At 45.0% G+C, this 21817-nt stretch overlaps 1 protein-coding gene across 1 annotated transcript in view; it reads left to right on the top strand.

Moving 5' to 3' along the window:
- Window positions 1-21817, top strand: part of UBA1 (ubiquitin like modifier activating enzyme 1) — a 2903587-nt gene that overhangs the window by 389834 nt on the left and 2491936 nt on the right. The window contains exon 4 of the mRNA XM_044080725.1: window positions 7296-7464. Within this exon, the coding sequence (XP_043936660.1) occupies window positions 7296-7464 (169 nt within the window). The remainder of the gene's footprint in view (window positions 1-7295; window positions 7465-21817) is intronic.

Raw genomic sequence — 21817 nt, 5'->3', positions numbered from 1 at the left:
CATCTAAGAAGCGCAAGGACAAAACAGTGAAGTCTAGGGTGAGGAACCGCAGTCCCGGACGCCGGTCTTTAGAAGGCTCAGGGAGCCAGAGGTTTTGCCAGGAGTCTCTATGGAGTCTCAGGCAGATACTTTACTGTTACAGGATGTGCCCTCTCAGGAGGTAGGCCAGGCTGAGGGGCTTCTCAGGTAACTGTTCTTCCCTCTCTTCCCAAGGTAGTTAGGGCCTCTCCTTCTGTTGCCAAAGCCTCTTTTAGAGGAAGGCCAAGTTCAGCTTCTGTAGGGGCTTCTCCTAGCATTTCGGCTCTGTGCCTAAGAAACATATGCTTAAAATGGCAGAAGATTTGATTACTCTGATTAGAGGTTCTATGCCCCACCTGATAAGAGGCCTAGGGTGGAACAGGAGTTTGATAGTTTTGAACAGTGTTCACAGGCTTCAGAGTCTTCTGTGGAAGACTTGCAAGAGTTTCCTACTTATTCTGATTCTGATGTGGATGATTCCACTCCTTCAGCTTCTCCTCCTGAGGATTTTTCATTTTCAGAGACTCTTCACTCCATGAGGGAGCACTTTAAATGGGAAGGCCAAGATTACTCTGACTCCAGAAAAGGCTTAGGGAATTCTTGTTTTGCCACAGCATAGGCCCTTAGCTATTCCTCCTGTGTTGAATGTGGTGGAGGATGTTTTGCAGAGGCTTCTCTGAACCCTGATTCCTTGCCTCCTGCTCCTGTTAAGCCTGATAGGTATTATAGGGTGCCGAAGCTCATAAGTATTTGTTTAAGAGTCCCAGGGCGGACCCAGAAACTGTTTCTCAGGGGCCTAAAGGTGTTAAAGCTTCTGTGGTTAAAAATCCTGTACCCTCTGATAAAGAGGCAAGGGCTTTGGATAGGTGGGGTAAGAAAGTATACTTCTTCCACTCTAGCCATGAGGGCGTTGAATTGTCAATTTCATATGCTGAAATATCAGAATTATCTCCTTTCACAATTGAAATCTAAGGTGGATGCTTTGGCGGAAGGTATTGAGTGTAAAGAATTGCTGGATTTGGTTCATGTGTCTGAACAAGTGGGTAAGCATTCTTTGCAGTGTGGTTTTGATGCTGTTCAGGCCTCCTCGAGGGTGGCTGCTACTAGTTCTGTTCTTCGCAGACATGCATGGTTGAAGGATCAGAATTTAGCTGAGCATGTTAAGACCAGGATTTTGGATGCTCCTTTACAGTCTGATGTGTTGTTTGGACCGCCTGTGGAAGCAGTTTTAAAGAAAATGGAGGACAAAGCTAAGTCTATGCAGACTGTTAAAGATTTTTGCAGGTGCAGCCTCCAGTTTAGTAGAAATTGGCCTGCTAAGGGGTGGACATATCCTGCTTATGGTTCCCAGTCTAGGGGTAGGTCTAGACGTGGTAGGGGCAGGGCTCAAGGTTCGTTTAGGCCTAGATCAGACAGTTCACCTGCTCAGACTTCTGGTGAGGGCAGGGGTCAGTCCTTTCGTAAGCAGAACCAATGACCTGCCTTTTCAGCTGCCAGTGGACTCTCGTCTGGCAGCTCCTTTGGGAGGAAGATTGTCTCTTTTCAAAGAAAATTGGGATTTAATCACTCAAGACAGATGGGTGCTGGATATCATTCATCACGGGTACAGATTTTATTTCCACACAATGCCCCCTTTCAAAGGCATGCCAGATGTTCCTCCTCCACAAAGAAAAGAGGCTCACAAGCAAGTTTCTCAGTTACTCCAGATAGGGGCTATTCAGCCAGTCCCTGTGTCAGAAAGGGGCTTCGGATTTTATTCTCGCCTGTTCCTAGTACCAAAGAAGGGGAACACGTGGAGACCAATTTTGGATTTATCTATCCTCAACACTTATCTGGACATTCCCAAGTTCAAGATGTTGACGTTACAGCAACTGTTACCTCTGCTGGGCAAAGATCACTGGATGGTAACTTTGGATCTCAAGGAAGCTTACCTTCATGTGCCCATAAGGCTAAGTTGCAGAAAGTATCTGCGTTTTGGAACTGGAGATTTTCATTATCAGTTCTCTGCATTGCCCTTTGGCTTATCTACTGCCCAGAGTATTCACAAAGGTTCTGGCTCCAGTGATAGCTTACTTCAGGCTTCAAGGCATTCAAATTTATCCTTACTTGGACGACTGCCTGATTCTGGCTCAAGAAAAGGAACACCTTCTACAGCATCTGGAATATGTCATAGCAGTGCTAAGATGCCTAGGGTATTCTGTGAACGAAATAAAGTCCAGTCTAGTACCCTCTCAAGACATGTGCTTTCTGGGTGTGAGACTGAATACAGCAGCCCAGATGGCCTTTTTAACCCCGGACAAACAAAAGAGTCTGTCACTTTACTTCCATCACCTATCTCATCAGTCTGTGCTGACTGCAAGGACAGTCCTTCAAGCATTAGGGTTCATGGCATCTTGTATTCTGGTGCTTCCCAATGCCAAACTGCATATGAGGAAGCTGCAATGGTATCTCAAAAATGTATGGACACAGCACTGCCAAGATTTGGACACTGTCATTCAAATAATACCTTGCCTTCAAAAGGAATTCTTGTGGTGGGCTCAGGAATGTCACCTAAACAAGGGACTCTCTGTGACCCGGCCAGAGGCGAGTCAGATTTTAACGACAGATGCCTCGGACACTGCTTGGGGAGCTCATCTAAATGGAAAGTGGATACAAGACAAGTGGCCTGCCAGACTACAGCATCTACATATCAACATGAAGGAGATGTTAGCAGTCCAGTTTGCATTGATGGCGTTCAAGGAGTTACTTCTTCCAGGGCAGGTGTTGATTCTGACAGACAACACAACTGTCATGTGGTACATCAACAAGCAAGGGGGAACACATTCTTATCCTCTATGCAGGCAAGCAATGATTTTATGGGAGACTGCGTTAAGCCTGCAACTGACTCTTCAGGCAAGGTTTCTGCCAGGAGCACAGAACTCCTAGCAGATGTATTAAGCAGACAAATCATGGATCCCCACGAGTGGAAACTGGATCTTCATGTATTTCAGAAATTGACAGTGTCATGGGGAACTCCAGACATAGATCTGTTCGCTTCTCCACTAAACCACCAGCTGCCAAAGTATTGCACAAAGGGGTTTCATCACACAGCTTGGAAAGTGGATGCTCTGTCTTTCAGTTGGAAAAACCTTCATGTCTATGCCTTTCCACCTCTACCTCTTCTTCCAAAGGTATTACTAAAGGTCAGACAGGACAGGCCAAGGATGATTTTGATAGCTCCAGATTGGCCTCGGCAACACTGGTACCCACTTCTAAGGAGTCTTGTAAAGAAGCCTCCATGGCCTTTACCTCTGATTCCTCATCTGTTATCTCAGAAGGACGGTCATCTGCTCAATGTCAAGCTTCAATCTCTTCATCTCACGGCTTGGCATATTCTGTGTTGAAGCATGGTAGGTCTCAGCTTCCTCAACAAGTTTTAAATGTGATTATGGAAGCTAGAAGGCCTAGTACTAGGAGAGTGTACGCAGAAAAATGGAAGAGTTTATTTTGGAGTACAGCAAAGAATGTGGAGATTTCAGAGCCTAATTTGAGTGTGGCTCTTCAATATCTTACTGAATTATTGGACAAAGGTTTGTCTTTCTCTTCCATAAAGATTCATGCTGCAGCAATTTCAGCTCACTATGATTGTGACCCACCTTTGTTTTCATCCTTTGTTCAAGCAGTTTCTTAGAGGGGCAAAGAATATAAGACCCCCACGTGAGCTCCTACTCCTGCTTGGGATCTCAATTTTGTGTTGGAAAACTTACTCTACAACCTTTTGAGCCTGCAGCTACTGCTGAATTGAAATATTTGTCATGGAAGACTGCTTTTCTGTTGGCTATTACTTCTGCAAGAAGGGTGTCTGAGTTGCAGGCCCTTATGGCAGTAGAGCCCTTTTGATTTTCCATAAGGACAGGGTATCATTACGCACTAATCCTTCCTTTATGCCTAAGGTGGTTTCTAGTGTGGCTTTAAACCAAACTATTCATTTGCCTACTTTTTGCAGATCCTCAAAATAAAGGGGAAAAGATTTTGCACACTTTAGATGTACACAGGCAATTGCGTTATTATTTGAGCAGGACTAAAGATTTTAGGCAGTCTCAACAGTTACTTGTTTCTTTTGCTTTAAGTTCACAGGGCAAGCCTGTGTCAAAGCAAACTATTTCTAGGTGGATTGGTTTTTGCATTGCATTTTGTTATTCCCATCATGGCAAAGAGGTTCCAGCTGGGATTAGGCCTCATTCCACTAGGGCTACTGCCACTTCAACAGCATTTCTAAGGGGGGTGGCAACTAAGGATATTCTGGAAGCAGCTACTTGGAGTTCAGTGCATACTTTCTCTAGGCATTATCACCTGCCTATATACTCTAAGACTAGAGCTGGTTTTGCCACAGCTGTTTTACAAGGCATGTTGTCAGCTCCTGCTACTTTATAATTTGCCAGCCTCCCTTACCTCTGCTTTGGGATTCTACCCAATTGTCAGGACTGCAGCAAGGGAAGGCGAAGAACATAGTACAGTTTTGTACCTACCATAAATGTAGATGTTCGAGGATTCCTTGCTGCAGTCCAATTTACCTCCTCCTTCCCTCTGTGTTTCAGGGTGGTTGTGTAGGTGAGTTTACATGCTTATATTTTTTGTATATATTACTGTATATATTGTACATGTTTTTTGGTGCAGGTTGTTTTTGGGACTTGTCTTTTTGGGTCTTCTGACATCTGGGGCAAGAAAAGACTGAGGAAATGACGTCGGTCATGCGCATTAGTACCCTGACGTACTGACGTCAGTCTAAGGCGCCATGACCGACGTCAGCCTTATACTCTGGTATTCGGGCCGACTGGGACGCGGACTATACCCGATTGTCAGGACTGCAGCAAGGGAATCCTCGAACATCTACATTTATGGTAGGTACAAAACTGTACTTTTCTCCATACTGAGGAGAGCTTAGAGTGCGTGCATCTTGAGGTTAAGACATTTGGCGTTTAGCAGCATTACCCGTAGTTTCTTGTTTCTTGTGCTGTCTATGGAGGTGGGTTTGACTTTTGAACCTTGCCTAAAAAAGGCACTATGGGGGTGGCAAGAGCCTTTGCCAATATCCGAAAGCCCAGTGGTGACAGGTGCAAGCCGTCCCTAGCAAAGCAACGTGGCTTGTCGAGCATGTCTTCCCAGGCTGACAGACACTGGATCCCCTAAAATAACACCAAAATTTTAGCCAACTAAAATCGATCATTTTGTCTTTGTACTGTGGCATCATTCTGGGTGAGGGTAAGATGCTGCTCAAGGTCAGGGTCATACCGGCCTGGGCTACATGATCAGAGAGCTCCTCTGTCTCTCTTCATGTAGTTCAGTGAGGTACGTCTCGGGTAATTCACACCAGCATGTACAATGACAGTCATATTTGTATTTGCTTTGGAGTGACCTGAGTGCTTGCGTTGTGGCGGATCCTAGCGCCCGACAGGCAGCTCACTGTGACCTTCTCTTTATTCAGCCTGGTGAGCGGGACTTCAGTGTGTCTGACAATAGTCACCTATTACAAGAGTATCGGGTGTGTTATTCAGCCTTAAGGGCTGTGGCTGCTTGGCACACTGACTTTGTGGGCTATGTGTTGTGCATGTTTTGTTTTGGGGTAGCGTTTGCTTCAGTGTCTGCTTTGGAGGTCTCTTGCTTAGGTAGATTTTTATTTAGAGCCTCAGAGTATGTTTTTGTGTATTTGTGTTTGGTTCGCTGATGTGTTGGGACTATGAGATACTGGAATTTTGTTGTGTGAGGTTACCTTCTCCTCCTGACTGGTTTCACCAGTTTTGAGATGAGAGCTCAGCCTCCAGTTTGGCTATATGGTTGCATCTCTCACATATATTTGAACCTGTCTGGAGGAGAGGGTTGTCCGTGTACATGAGACAGTTGTAACATTGCATCAGATTTCCCACATTCACCAGCTGGACTGGAGAGGAAACCATTGACTGACCCTTGGACATGCTAGAGTAATATAGGGAAACTGAATTAAGACAGACCAATAGGGGACAAGGTAATCGTAAAGAGTATGAGTAAGTAGTGCTTATGGTTTAATAGTGCTAACTTGTAAGATTACTTATTTGGACCAGTGAAGGGCCTTAGAATGAGTATATGGTGTTTAAATTGAGAGATAGAGCAGTTCTAAGGGAAAAAGTGAAGAGCAGACTTTGTGGAGCCAGGAATAGTTTAAACCCAATTAGGCGGTGCTGCCCATTGTTGTGCTATGCACAAAAACGCGCAAAACTGCGCAAAAGAAGGATTTGAGAGGAAGATCAAGAAGTTTGGAATTGACCCAAAATGGCCAATAAAACTACAGTTTCAAGTCAGTAACCACTCCCACAGGGGCAGGCAGGCTGCTCAATGTTTCACTGCCACTGATGAACAGAGAGACTTCCCTTTAGCCCAAGCAAAAAATGGCCTCCAAGAAACTTGCATACAGTTCAGAACAGCAAGCCTGTAACTGAACTCTCTTAAATCTCAGAAAAGTGGGGAAAAAAGCAAGATTTGTTTTTTTGTTTTTTTTCAGAGATAGCAGAGGTTGCAGTCCTGGTTTCCCTTCCTCCTTCACCCTTTTTGTGGTCCTCTCCTATGCTCTTTTCCTGAGGTACAGGCTTAATTTATTTGTCAAATTGGTTTTTCGTTTAAGGCTTATTTTCTGGGGGTTCCTGACTGTTAGAGCAAGAAAGACTGAGGAAGTGACGTTGGCTGCTTTCTTTTGTATCGGACGCCCTGACGTCCTTTACAACCAGCTGCAACAGTCATTTTTACTTACCTTTGGTATTCTGGCTGGCTGAGGGCTACTGGGAGCCGGATAACCCATTTGTTAAAACTGCAACAGTGAGTACACTCTAAAATTTACATGTATGGCAAGTGTACACAACTGTACTTTATTTCTCTCTATAGTTAGCAGCAAACAAGATTTGGGGATTATACTGGTGCACCATGGGATACCTACCTAGCCATGAGCCAACTAGAAGACTTGGACTTTGCTAATAGGCCGAGTCGGAACTGAGGGTTTTCTCTGAACCCATGTGTAAGAATGAAGGGCGATATAGACTACAAACATCTAAAGTTATGGTGAGTGCTTAGCTCTTTTTTTTTTTTTTAATATACTTGATAATGTACTTTTCTGTTGTCACTGTACTCTCTCTCAGATGTAATGGTTACAGTCATTGCGCGGTAGATGTTTGCTTTTTGAGTTAGGCATGCTGTAGAGTCAGTCAATTGACTGACTACTAATCAAGTAACTACAGCACACTAATGCAGATATTTCTGTCCTGTTCCTCCAGGTACGTTTTGGGTCATGAGGCAATGAAAAGAATGCAGAGCTCTGATGTCTTAATTTCTGGAATGCGTGGTCTAGGAGTAGAGATTGCTAAGAATGTCATCCTGGGAGGTGTAAAGTCAGTTACCATTCATGATCAGGGAGTGGCTCAGTGGGTTGACCTATCTTCTCAGGTAAGCTATTTATTTTTTCTTCACTTTTTGTTTAAACATGACCGTGTTAATATGATACCCAGATGATCCTTGCTCAGTCTGGTCTTGACACTTTACCTTTCTTGATGTATTTGTTTCTAAATTGCTATGCTAGGAAGATGGAAATCTGATGCAACTTGAATTCTTTCTTTCTTTACTTTTGTGCAAATGACTTTATCTGTAATTGATGTCCAAATAAACTATCAATAAAAATAGTTTAAAATAAAAAGCTAGTAACTGTTATCTGAACGACATATTCGTGGCATAAAGACTCTGATCATGGCTGCATTCATGAATAATGAAAAGCTGCTTTCACAAAAGAAATGATTTGGGTATCCATACAGGAGCAAGTGAAATAAATGTGTAAAAACACAATTGGGATTGAAATCACACAGGGCTTCTATCTTCCAAGCACTGCATTCCTTTATAAAGAGCTCCTGTGCGTGATTGCCAGTCTGGTTTTGCTTCATTGGTGGGCAGGTTGCCTTTTGGGGGGAGGGGGGACTAGCTTCCACTTTATTTTGTATCACAGAAGAATTTAATTTTTTTGTGAAGCTTTAACCTGGGATAAATGTTTTTGACAGTAATGAGACTTGCACACTTTTAAATGAGCATCACTTTTTTATTTCTGTGGTAAAAAGTTATTTAAATTTACTTTTTCTGTGGCAGACGTTTCTGCTTTTTGAAGCTAGGCTGCTTAAAGTGCTTTTTTTTTCTCTGAGGTGGTATATATAATGCATGTGTTGGGAGGAGAAGGGGGTTGTTTGCCCTTCAGACAAAAAAAGTTATGTACACACCATAAAGTTCCATGTTAGTTGTCCATCTTGTCGTTCATTCTTACAGTGATGGGTTTGGAGCCAATTTTCGGCCGAATATATAGCTGAAAGTCTCAAACCTGGATCGTGTCATGAAGGTATCCCAAAATGCAGTGGTGTAATTCCCCATATCTTCTTTGCTGCTACTACTGAATGATATGTATACTATATACATATAATCAAGTCTATACTATACTAGGAGAAACAAAACACTCCTGAAGGTAGTAAAAAACATCTACTAGATCCACAAGGAGTCCTTGGCAGGGGGAAGGTTCGTAAGAATGAACGGTGAGATGGACAGCAAACATGGGACATTATGGTGAGTTACATAACTTTGTTGTCCTATCTCGCCTTCATTCTTAGTGATGGGACACCGTCCCTTGTGCCTTTACCCTGGGTGGCTCATGGGAGTACACCTTTAAGCTTCGTGGAGGCGCCCGGTCCCTGGTTGTCAAATCCACTTTGTAATGAGTAATGAAACTATGTGTAGTAGTCCAAGTAGCTGCTGCACAAATTGTCAATGGGAATTCTGGCTTGAAAAGCAGATGACAGTCATTGCTCTAGTGCGAATGTGAGCCTTCACTTTGAACGGTAAATCTCTGTGATTTGAGGTATAGATAAATCTAATAAAATTAGAAAGCCAATTGGAAAGTACTTTTAGAAACTGAGCTACCTTTTTTCGCATCTGAGAAGGATATGAATAATTGGTCAGATTTGCTGAAGTTTTGGTCCTATGCAAATAGAATCTGAATTGTCTATGCACATCTAGTTGAAGTAATTTGTACTCTGCCTTGTTGCTATGATTAGGAAAGAACACTGGAAGCTCTATCGATTAGTTTGTTTGGAGAAGAGACTATGGGTAGAAAAGATGGATTAGTTCATAAGGATACCCTATCCTTATGAAAAATCAAATGTGGCTGTTTAATAGAGCTTGCAACTCTGCTCTTCTAGCAGAAGTTATAGCCACTAGAAACAAGGCCTTCTAGGAAAGGAACTTGAGGTCTGAAGATGAGGGCTCTAAAGGTGGTAATGTGAGATGAGACTGAACAAAATTTAAATCCCAAGGAGAAAAGGGTTCCTTAAAGGGAGGTCTTAAGGAAGCACCTTTTAACAAGGCTCTACGCAACCTATGAGACATTAAGTTGGAAGTAGAATCACCAATGTGAAAATTTATATTGCAGCGAGTTGAACCCTGATGGTTACTGCAGCTGAGCCTGGTTGGAACAGTTCCGCCAAAAATTCCAAAATAGAATAGATAGGTGCAGAAAGGATCAGTGTTCCTGTTTTGAGCCCAAAAGGAAAACCTTTTCAATTTGCTAGAATAAAGTTTTCTAATGGAAACTTTATGCGAGGACATTAAAATGTCTAACTGTATGAGTGAAATTGTGAAGCCTGAGAAAATTGGGAAGGGGAGCAGCCAAGCTGTCAATTTTAGGGTGTGGAGAAGGATGAAGCTCCCCTGACATGAGTCAGCAGATCTGGCACTGGGTCCAGAGTTCAAGGCTTCTTCTGAAGATGAGGCCAAAGGAAGGGGAACCAAACTTGGCATGGCCAGTAAGGAGCAATGAGAATTATCCTGCTTTCCCAGAGTACTGAGCTTTCTGAACGACTCTGGGTATTAGAGAAAACAGAGGAAACACATAAGTCCCGTGGGCCAATTGTGAGCAATTGCGTCGGTCTCCCCCGGAGGGGCGATTAGGGTAAAGTAAGTTGCTGCACTTGACATTCATGGGAGTGGCAGAGATCGCAGCAAGGCTGACCCCATATTTGGAAAATCATTTGAGCTACATCGTGATTGAGAGACCACTCATGAGGCATTAGGATTTCTCTACTTAGCTCGTACGCTATCACGTTGGACTTCCCTGGAATGCGTGTTGCTATTAGAAAGTACTGGGAAGAAACTGCCCATTGCCAAACTCATAGGGCCTCTCAACAAAAGGGGTAAGATCTGGTTCCCCCTGCTTGTTTATGTACCAAACCACAGACATTGTCTGAACGTATGGCAATTGTCCCTAGAGGGGAGAGTCATGATGAACTTGCAACAAATAAGCACTGCTCTCATCTCTGCATCATTTATATGCAAGTGAGCATCGTGTTCTTGCCATGTACCTTGGACTGTTCTTCCCAGATAATGCCCCCCCCCGCCCCCGTCTAGTAAGTGTCCTTGGTCACTTTAGCTGTGGGTTGATGTGGAACAAAGGATCTGCCTATTGTCACATGAGTGGAGAGTGTATCCACCATCTTAAGTCGTTCTTGCATTATTCTGTTATTGTGATCAGGTGAGACATCATAAGCTCTTGAAGTGCCCATTGGGAGAGCAGTAGCCATTGAAGTCTCCTCACGTGCATTCTGGCAAGCGGGACCAGTGTAATCATGGAAGCCATTGTTCCTAGTAATCTTATCTTTGCTTTCACTTTGGTCTTGAAGGAGGTGAAGTATCTGCTGTTTGAGTGCTACAACTTTCTGTTGGAAGACATGCTACCATAGAGGTGTCTAGATCTTCGCCTATAAATGTAATATGTTGACAGGGCAACAAGGCAGATTTTTTTAAAGTTTACTGTAATACCCAGCTGATTGCAAATGTCCAAAGTTAGATCCCTGGCCTATAGGAGTAGATTGGTGGTGGCATATAGGAGGCAATCGTTTAGATAGGAAAACACACTGAATCCTAGACACCTCAGCTGAGCCGTGACTATTGCCATGCATTTGGCGAACACTCTAGGGGCTGCAGTGAGACCAAAGGGCAGAGCTCGTAACTGGTAATGGCTGGCTCGCAGCCGGAAGCTCAAGTCCCTTCTTGATCTGTCCATTTTTATGTGGTAGTAAATATCTTGAAGGACATCAGTCGTCTTTCCCTAAAAAGGGAAGTAGAGACTGCAGTGTCACCATTAGGAACTTTGACGTCTTGACAGAATCGTTTAATTTGCTTAGGTCTAATATGGGCCTCCAGTCCCCTGTTTTTTTTTGGCACCAAAAAGAATCTTGGGTAAGTTCCAAATCCTTTTTTGTCTGCGGGGACTTCTTGGATGACTATTTTGTGCAGCAACTTTTGAATCTCTATAGTTGCTTGTTCCCTTAAATTGGGTGGAACATCTGGGATTGTTCTGGTCTGTGGAACAGGATTAAAAATGGGATTGAGTATCCTCGATATTGTTTGGTACCCATTTGTCTTGTGATATTTTGCCAGGCTTCTGGGTACATGGATAAAAGTCCCCCGACTGCCTCCAGAGTCGGGCCACCTTTCAGGAGTGGTGATAAGGGAGTCCTCAGAAGGAATCTGGTCACCCTGGTTTTGTGGGCCCCCTCTGTTTTTGGGGTGGCGTGTACCATTATTGCTTCCACCTCTGCTCGTGCGGAAGGAATCACCCCGTTCATCCTGGAAAACTCTCTGGGATCTTTTAAAGCACATTTTTATGCTCTTCTGGCCTTTAGGATAAGGTCTTGAAGGTACAGCAAAACGTTCTCCATCGGCATAGAGTGTTTCCATTCTGTTCGCACCGGGTTAGTGTCTCTTACTTTGGGTCGAAAGAGTGAGGAACCATCAGAAGGGGTGTTAGTGAAAGTAGACTTAAAGGGCTTTGTTAACTTGCACAAGCGCATCCAGGAGCGTCTCCTAAGGGAAACTCCGGAACCCGCTGCCCTGCTTGCTCCATCTGCTACGTAGGATATGAGCCTCATGGAGGAGTTGACAATTGAATTAAAGGTAGACAACTGGGAGGAGACCTCATTCACCCCCGCAGCTAATAAACCTTGTAGAGCATCTCCTAGCTCTTTCAGGAGATCTTTGTAGCCTTGTAAAGTGGGATAGTTAGTTCAGTGATCGCAGTAAGAATGTCACTGACAAAAAGACATGCTTCCCGTATTGGTCCATCATTCAATAGTCTATGCGGATGATGAACAGATTAGGAAGTCTCTGCGAGTTCCTTCTTGGTGGCTGCTGCCACCACCATAGCATCTATGGGTACCCCCTTGGTTAGAAAATTCTTACCTGAAGGAGCTGACAATTTGTTAGGCCTCAGAGGGACTGGCTCCATTGTCAGATGATTCCCACGCCTTTCAACTAACCAGATCCATTAGCTCATCGAAAGGTGGAGACGCCCAGGAGGCTGAAGGTTGAGATCCAAAAGCCTTAAGGTACACTGACTCCTCATCAGAAGGGGTGGTGGCCTGTCAGCCGCCTCTCTGCTTGAGGATCTGTAAAATAGCTATAAATGAGATTATCAGAAGACAACGATGGGGACCCTTCAGACTCATCGAGGTCAGTGTCTGAAGTTACGGACTCATCTGTGGAGTCAACGTACTTCCTCTTGCAAATTCTCTTCTGAGGGGGCTCCTCGGAAGGATATTCTGGGGAGGCTTTTGAGGAGAGGGGTTTGCCCATTGGGGGATCCTGAGTTTTTGGATCTCTGTTGTCCTGTGGAATGGGTGCTGCCAAGACAGTAGCCGGTGCCTTAGGGGGACGAGTACTAGTACCCTTCTATGGTGCTGACTAGTAGAGAACACACTCATCAGCAAAGGCAGATCCCGCCGGCTCCGAAGTCTCCCTCTGCTCCGAGGAGACAGAGGAAGGCACTGGAACCAACTGGATCGGACCAGATGCCAATGTGGGAGCCGAGCTAACCCGGGCCGACACCCCAAGGGGTAGTCTAAGCACTGAATATCGGGGCCAAGAATCCTCCCCGGATCCCAGAAACCCCATACGGCACTGAGTCTGAAGGAGATGTCTGCTCCATGAAAACTGAAGCGGGTCCCGGAACTGACTGATCCGTAGTAAGCGGTACCAAGCACCCTGGCTCTGAAGGATGAGCTTGGCTTGGAGGAGGAACAGTGGGTATAATGGGTACAGTAGGCTCCAAGACCAAATGGGTGGGAGCAGAGAATAATTTAGTCAGCGCCAGTGACTTCAGGAGTCTGTGCACCACCCATTCCACGTCATTGTTAGATAAGCACCCGGTGGACCTGGAAGATGGGAATGGAGAGCGAGACCTGTGCAGGATTGGTGATCTCAGTCTGAGAAACCAGTGAAATATACATGGACTGAGGACTTTGAAGGCAAAGTACCAGGCCTGTTGACCAATATGACCTCCAGCTCCGACGACCGTCGGGCTGAGAAGGTATTGATCTTGGAAGTTTTTGGAAGTTTGGCGGCTCCGACTGAGCCGATGTTGCAGGTGAATGTCCTTTTTGAGGCATCCTTTTTAGAGAAAGGAGAAGAGGAAGAACTATAGATGGCTTCCTCAAAAGTCTGCTTTAAGAACCCTTTCAGAATTTTTCTCCTTGAAGTACTGTTGTATTGAAAGAGTTGGAAAAAAGTGCAGTCTTTTTGAAGGTGAATAGCACCAAGGCAATAAACATACACAACTTTGTCTATCTGTGATGGACATTTTTTGTGAGCACTTCTGAAGTTTTTTTAAAGCCCGAAGTCCTGTGTTCTCTCTCTCTTGTGTCTTTGGACATAATTAAGGCAAGATAATACTACAAAGGCAACAACAACAAGAAAAAATGTAGCTATTGACTAATGAAGAGCTAAAGCTACACCGAACAGTGACTACAGGAAACGCAAGGAAAAGACAACAAGGGACAAAAAAATAAGACCTTTAACTCGAACGGTCCTATTTTCTAGACATGACCGTAACTACAAGCCGTCTAACTTAAATGGGCGAATAGCTCTCCAACTTAAATGAGCTACAGATAAAACTAAGACAGAAACGACAACCACTACTAAGGATACCAATAGCCCTACAAAGTGACAGCAAAAGCCGTGCTAAAGGGAAAAAAATATTACTATCCAACAGAAAAGCAATAAAAGGCACAACAAATTAACTACAATAAATGAGTTATCGATTAGCAAATATAACAATTTTAAGGAAGAAGCAATAGAAAATTTGTCACAACTTGGCCAAGGCTAAGATGAGCACATCCAACCCCGTAAAGCGGCAAACGAGATCTGGGGAATTACACGACTGCGTTGTGGGATACCTTCTTGCTACGAGCCAGGTTTGAGACTTTCAGCTATGTATTCGGCCGAGTCGGAGCAGAGAATTGGCTCCGAACCCATCATTGTAAGAATAAAGGTGAGATAGGGCAAAACATCAGATTTTTTTCTCTTAAGTTGACTTCTGAAAGCTGATCATATTGTCTCAACCATACGAAGTTCAACTTTGACAAGTCTTCTGACATAGATTTGTGTGGATGTGTATAAATGGTGTGCATATGTATATATGTATGTGTATTTCTTATATATATATATATATATATATATATATATATATATGTGTGTGTGTATATATATATATATATATATATATATATATATATATATATATATATATATACCTATATATATATATATATATATATATATATATATATATATATATATATATATATATATATATATATGCACATCACTTGTATATGTGTATGTATGCGATGCACACATGTGTGGGGGGTGGGGAGTGTACACGCACAAAATGCAATTTTCTCTGTTTAATTGGCATAAGTTGATGGGAATTTTAGGTGCATTTCTGTTAGAAAGTACTACTGTTTTTTCTCAAGTGTTGTGTAGCAGTGCTGTTGGAGTCCTTTTTAACTAGGTTTTAGTACAGTGTCAGAAAAGAAAATTCAAAAAATGCTCTGACTATAAAATCCCCCACAGGATTCCCATACCTTGTGTGTATTGCTTAGGAGTGGCTCACTTAAATACTAATTGTGAAGCATACGCTGATTTTCGTTTTTCACTGTTGCAGTCATTACATTTGGGTTATCTGCTTGCAGGTAACCCTCAGTTGGCCTGATTATCAAAGTATTGGGTACTGCGACGGTTGCTGTCTCATCTTCCATGACGTGAGGTAGTCAGGGGTATAAAGCATGCAGTCGACGCCATTACATCAGTCTTTATTGCCATGCGGTGCCCAAAGCAGAAGCAAGTTCGCAAGTGCCGGTTGGCCGACTGACTCCTGAAATTTTTGTTTTCAAGTTTCTTCAGTAAAGCGAAGTGCCTTATTGGGGTTCCTTTTTCTTGCTCTAAACCGATGTCAGTAAAAGTTCGCAATTGTATTACTTGTGGAAAGCAAATACCTCAAAGATTTTCATTCATACTGCATTCCTTGCTTAGGCCCAGACCACAGCGTCCCTTGCTGTCGGTTTTGTGCCTTATTCAGTTGAACTATTTGTCTGTTCATTTTCGCATCTAACTATTTTGGTACTCTGTTCAGTTATCCAGAAATGGCTTTGGTAAGCCACCTGACTACTGACATTCTGAAAAAACGCAAAGATAAGGACAGAGACAGACTGCATAGGTCCAAAGCTGCCTCTGACGCTTCTGTTTAGTCACCAGTTAGCAGGTACTCAGTGAGGCAGTTGTGCAGCTCCTGATACCTGCTACTTCATATTTGCAGTCCTCTACTGTGACCCATTCGGAGTCCAGTATGCCGCGAGATGCTTTCTCGACTATGGAACCTGTGGATGTCTCTGCCTTGGATGGGTCCGGAGCTGCTGTGCAGGCAGTCTTCTTGAGGGTGTGTTCAGGCCTACTGACTTGCATATTAAACAGACGCTATCTTCTTCAAGGCCTAAAACTCTATCCACGCCTAGAAAACTGCCCAGACCGCGTGGTCAGGTCCCTATGCCTAAAAAACAGAGTGGAGTAATAAGGTCTTCAGCCAATCAGGGGAAGCCACCCTTTCCTTCTGATCAGGATTCTGAAATTTCTGATGTTATGTAGTCCAGTCTCGCCTTCATTCTTACCTGTGGGTTTGGAGCCGGACCTCTGCTCTGACTCTGCCATACTCTAGTTTGAAGTCTTGAATTGGCTTGTGACTAAGAGGTATCCCATCGTACAACAGGTCTGTTCCCCAGATCTTGTTTGGACCTCGTTAAGCTCAGACATGGTCTCACTTTTGGCAGTGGCCAAGTATTTCTAAAATTTTTTATAAACTTTTGACTTGTTGCTCAAAAAAGCTGTTTTCTTAGCTCTGTGTGTTAGTGGTATTTTACTGCCTGTATTTGTTTATCTGGCTGTTTTTTGTGCCCTTATCTGGCTGTTTTTGTATCCTGTTCATTTTCTTTTCCCCATGGGCTAAGCCCATTTAAGTTAGAAGACCTAGTCCTCCCTGTTGTTTTCCCACCGGTTTCTTGGCTGTTTGAGTTAGAGGCTCTGTTTCTTAGTTGGGTCTACTGCGTGCATGTATTAATTTGTTCCTTTCAGCATGTCCAAGGATCCTAATGAACACTCCGAGGAAGCCTTGGCTAAGTCTTCCAGTGCATTATCCTCTCCAGCTAAAAAGGACAAAAAGACTTCCAAGAAGCGCTTTCTGGCTCTGTCTGTTTCTTCAGAGTTGCCAGAGAAAGTTGCTAGAACAACTTCTCCTTCAGTCCCATTGCCATCGGTGCCAAAAGACGGTTGTCTCTTGACAAAGTCCGTATCGGCTTCCAGCCTGTTTGAGCCGGTCATGGATATTTTGGTTCAGAGCCGGTATTCAGTTTTTCGACCGGGTTTTCCTTCACGCAAGTCCCCTTCTGTAGAGAGATCCAGATCTCCTTTATCTTCCAGGTCTCCCAGTACCCTTTCCAATGAGGACGTTGATAGGGTGGTGAAGAAACTGCTTCAGTCATCTGTGTTGACCAAATTGATTTCGGCTCTGACCCAATCGGCTCTGGAGCCTATGGCCTCTTCATCCTTTGTTGTTCCTCCTCTGAGCCTTTTGCGGCCTTCGGAGCCAGAGTTGTCGTGTCTGGTGCCATTAGGTTGGTTTGAGTAGCCTCGCTTGGCCTGTGTTCCGATTGCCGCTCCGACACCATCAGCTGTGTCCACGAGATCGAGGTACCACGGTTCTCAGGTCAGACCTGAGTGGGAGGGATCGGATCGATCTTAATCTGTTCTGAGCCTTCCCATTGCTTCGGCTCGATTGAGCTTGGACCCGACATCTGTTTCTTACCTCATGTCCTCCGTGCCGAGGACTACTGATTTCCCATACAGTTTGTCGGCCTTCGGAGCTGGGGGGTTCAGCCTTCGAGGTTATGAGGAGCGTGCTGGCCAGGTCATCAGCTGCATCATACGGCACCATTACTCTGCCCCCTCCAGCACTGGTGTCCGTTTTGTTTCACGCTCTACCCTTGGGCAGCAGAGACCCTAAGCCTCAGGATACCTTCATGAGTGGCCCCCAACTTTGACGTCTCCCCAGAGTTTTTGCCTGAGGAGCCTGCCGGAAAGATTGTGTAAGAGGAAACACCTGGACTCCCCGGATGAGTCTCGCGTGGGACACTGACCTCTGAGTCAGAGGGGTCTCATGTCCTCGTCTGAAGATGTCTTTTTAAGATATCCTGGAGATCTTGAAGCAAAGAGGCGGCTGGCCTTCCAAACCCCCCTTCTGATGAGTCTGCTCCTGAAGGCTTTTGGGTCTTAACCCTCCGCCTCTTGGTTTTCTCCCCCTTTTGATGAGCTTTTAGACCTTGTTTGTCGAAAGGTGTGGGAAACTCCTGACACTGTGGAACCGGTCCCAAGGAGACCTAATAAGTTTTTGGCCTCCCCCTCTGACTAGGAGTATTTATCGAAAGGCGTTCCAGTAGATGGCATGGTGGTGGCAGCGGCCACCAAGAAGCAACTTGCTGAAACTTTGTCTTCCGTCCGTCTAACAATGAGTCCCGAGCTAATGACCGGTATGGGAAGCATGTGTTTATATCAGCGGCCGTTACACTGCAGTTGCTGAACTACTTGATGCATTTTACGAGACTCCAGAGACATCTCTTAAAGAAGCTAAGAGATTCTGTACAGGGTAACATTTCTGATGCCGTGGCACAAATGGTCAATTCACAGATGTCTACCTTCAATTCCCTTACCAACTTCTCCATGAGGCTGAAATCCTATGCAGCTGACAGAGCAAGTAGGGCTGCAGGTTCTGGAGTCTCTCTTAGGAGACATTCCTGGATGCACCTGTGCAATTTTGTGGGGGCCTTCACATCTACGTTCACCAATGCCCCATTTGATGGTTCATAGTTTGGAACCAAGGTGAAGGACACACTCACTAGTGCGAGCAGGAAGGAAAAACGGTCTGCCGTGGAAGTCAGTTTTTCCATGCCTTCTAGACCTTACCCAAAGGGCCAGAAGGGTGGGGGAAGATGTGGTTCAGGAAGTTGCAGAGGTTTTTTCAGGATACACAGTGATTCCCTCTGCGGAGGCCGGGGAGGGGGTGGAAATTCACCCTTGAGGCAGAGGAGGCCCGTGTAACCAGGGTGACTGATTCCTTTCGTGGTTCTCCCTACCAGCGCTCCTGAAGGGAGGCCCGACTGTGCGTCTCTGGAGCTGGTCGGGGTCGCATTTCTTTAATACCAACTCCTCTTGGGTGACTTCTTGCCAGGCTTCTGGGTATAAAGATAATTTCCAGAGGTTATCATATCCCCTTCTCTCTCCTCCCCGCCTTCCAAGAGAATCCCAGAAGTTCCACCTAGTCATAGGGATTCCGCAACTTTAGAAATATAAAAGTTGCTTTCAAAGGGAGCCTTCCACCTTTCCCCGCAGACCAAGTAGGATTAGGGACTTGCTCCAGATTCTTTTTGGTGGCGAAAAGAACAGGGGAGCTGAGACCCATCTTGGATCTCTGCCGATTGAACCTTCATGTACAAAAGTCCATGTTCCGCATGGTCACCTTAGTCAATACTCTCTCTGTTAAGGAAGGATGTGTGGATGTGCTCCATTGACTTCAAAGATGCTTACTACCATATCAAGATGGACAGGGCATCGAGAAATCATTTATGCTTCTGGCTGGGAGCCAGTTATTTTCAGTTTCGCGCTCTGCCCTTTGGTCTCACCACAGCCCTCAGGGTGTTCACCAAATGCATGGCAGTGGTAACTACTCACTTGAGATGTCAGGGATTCCAAGTGTTTCCGTTCCTGGATGACTTGCTCTTTTCTGTCACCACCAGGCATCTACTGTTAGACCAGGGCCGCCACCATTACACTGTGCCAACGGTTGGGAATTACTTTAAATTGGAAAAAATCTGCCTTGCCCCCGCAGTGTCACTCTTATCAGCACCAAACTAGTTACGGTGCTCATGAGGACCTTCTTAACAGAAGAGAGAATTCAGGCTCTAGAACAGCACGTCTACGCCTTACTACCATTGAAGGAGGTCAGGGCAAAAGTGGTCCTCAAGTTAAGGACAATGGCTCCCGCAATCATTCTAGTTCCCCTTGCCAGACTACACATGAGGGTTCTTCAGTGGCTGCTTTTCGCCCAGTGGTCACTGCAGCATCTCCCATTCTCCCATTTTATTCTGATTATGGACATGTGCAAGCGGGGTCTACGCTGGTGGCGTCAGGCCAGCAATCTCAACATGGGCAAGCCCTTTGTCCCATCTTCTCCAGTTGCCACAGTGACCACGGATGCCTCCCGTATCGGATGGGGGCATTATCTTGGCAGGACTGTCCAAGGCACGTGGCAGGATCACGTGACCCATTTGCATATCAGTGCATTGGAGATGAGAGCAGTGCTATTAGTGTTGCAAGCACTTCAGAGCTTCTGTCCCTGTGGGATAGTTGCAATCCACTCCATGTCGGTAGTGTGGTACCTGAACAAACTGGGAGGAACCAAATCATACTCCCTTTGCAGAGAGGCACTTCGAGTTTGGCAGTGGGCAATGTCTTCCCAACGCTTTCTAGCTGCAACGCCTATACCGGGGAAGTCCAACATGATTGCTGACATGCTGTGCAGAGCGATCCTAACTCCCACGAGTGGCCCCTGAACAATTAAGTTGTGAAAGAGATATTCCACAGATGGGGTCAGCCTTGCTGCTATCTATTTGCCAGCCCCCTCAATGCCAAATGCAGCAGCTACTTCACCCTTATCCCCCTGGAGGGGGAGACCCCCCGGGACGCTCTAGCTCACGATTGGCCTTCCGGTCTTCTCTACGCCTTTCCACTGTTAGCTCTGATATCAAAGGTCATTTAGAAAGCACAGTCTTTGGGGAGCAAAATGATCCTCATTGCCCCACACTGGCCTTGCCAGTTTGGGTTTCCCTTCCTTCAACCCTATCTAACGGACAAGCCCTGGATTCTGGACCCAGTTCCAGATCTGCTGACTTATGTCAGGACAGTTCCATCCCTCCATCCAGACCCTCAGGTTGACAGCTTGGCTACTCCAGTTCCGTCCTTAGGCTTCATGATTTTTCCCTGGAAGTGGTCCATATTCTGTCATCTTCCCACAAGCCTTCTACCAGGAAGAGTCATTCCAGTAAATGGAAGAGATTTTCTATTTGGGCCTGTGAGAGACGCATTGATACTTATACAGCGCCTTTTCCGGCAATATTGGAATTTCTTTCTCAACTGTTTAGTCAGTGTTTAGCTGCGGCAACCATTAAAGTGCATTTGGCATCAATTTCTTCCTTTCACGTTGCTAATGAGCCCAACCTTATGGCTCATAGGCTTTGTAGAGCTTTTATGAGAGGGGCATTGTTACTCTGACCTTCAGTCTTTGATCCAGTGATGCCATGGGACCTCAATTTTGTACTAGAAACCCACCTCAACTCCCTTTGAGCCCGCAGCTGTGTGACATTAAATTCTTGTCATGGAAGACCGTATTCTTGGTTGCCATAACTTCAGCTAGGCGGGTCTCTGAACTCCAAGCATTATCGATTAGGCCACCTTATTTTGGTTTTTCACAAAGGTAGGGTCTCCTTAAGAACCAACCCTTCCTTTGTTCCAAAGGTTGCCTCTGTTGTCAGTATCAACCAATCCATTGAATTGCCTGTTTTTTCCCCCTGAATTTTCCAACAGGGCAGAATTTAAGTTTAATCAGCTGGATGTTCACAGACAATAGAGTTTCTTTTTACATAGGACAAAAGATTTCAGGAAATCAGATCAAATGTCTCGTTTTCAGGCACTAGACTTGGGGTTCCATTTTCTAAGGTAACCTTGTCTCACTGGATCTCTGATTGCATCTCATTTATTTATGCTTCCAATGGCAAAGAATTATCCTTTAAAGTGAAAGCTCATTCTACATGTTCTGTGGCTACCTCAACTGCGTTTCAGGCTAGGATGTGTATGGATGATATCTGTGCTGCAGAAACATGGGCTTCGCCACATACCTTTATTAGTCACTGCAAATTAGATCTGGTCTTTAGAGGCAGATCTTTCTTTGGTTCCACGGTGCTCAAGAGCATTTTTCACTGAGCCACCCAAGATCAAGGTGCTAGGGGACGCTTTCCCACGGGTAACAATGAAGGCGATGTATGTAGTCCATCTTGCCTTACATTCTGACTAACCCTCCCTCCTTCCCCCTCCTGGAGGACCTGGAGGTATTGTCTCGAGGTTTCAGTAATCCTTCTGTTGGGGGGGGGGGGGTCTTCTTAGTGTGCGTGTGTCTGTGTGTTAGCTTGCAGCAAACAAGGTCTGGGGAATAGACCTGTTGCATGGTGGGGATACCTCTTGGCCACGAGCCAATTGAAGACAGAGCAAGCATATGGCTGAGTGGTTCCGATCCCATGGGTAAGAATGTAAGGCGAGATGGACTACATACATCGAACGT

The sequence above is a fragment of the Protopterus annectens genome, chromosome 8.part0 (genome assembly GCF_019279795.1).
Source record: "Protopterus annectens isolate FY-2018-M chromosome 8.part0, PAN1.0, whole genome shotgun sequence".
NCBI lineage: Eukaryota > Metazoa > Chordata > Ceratodontiformes > Protopteridae > Protopterus > Protopterus annectens.
The sequence above is the reverse complement of the archived record's forward strand: the minus strand, read 5'-3'. Positions and strand labels throughout refer to the sequence as shown.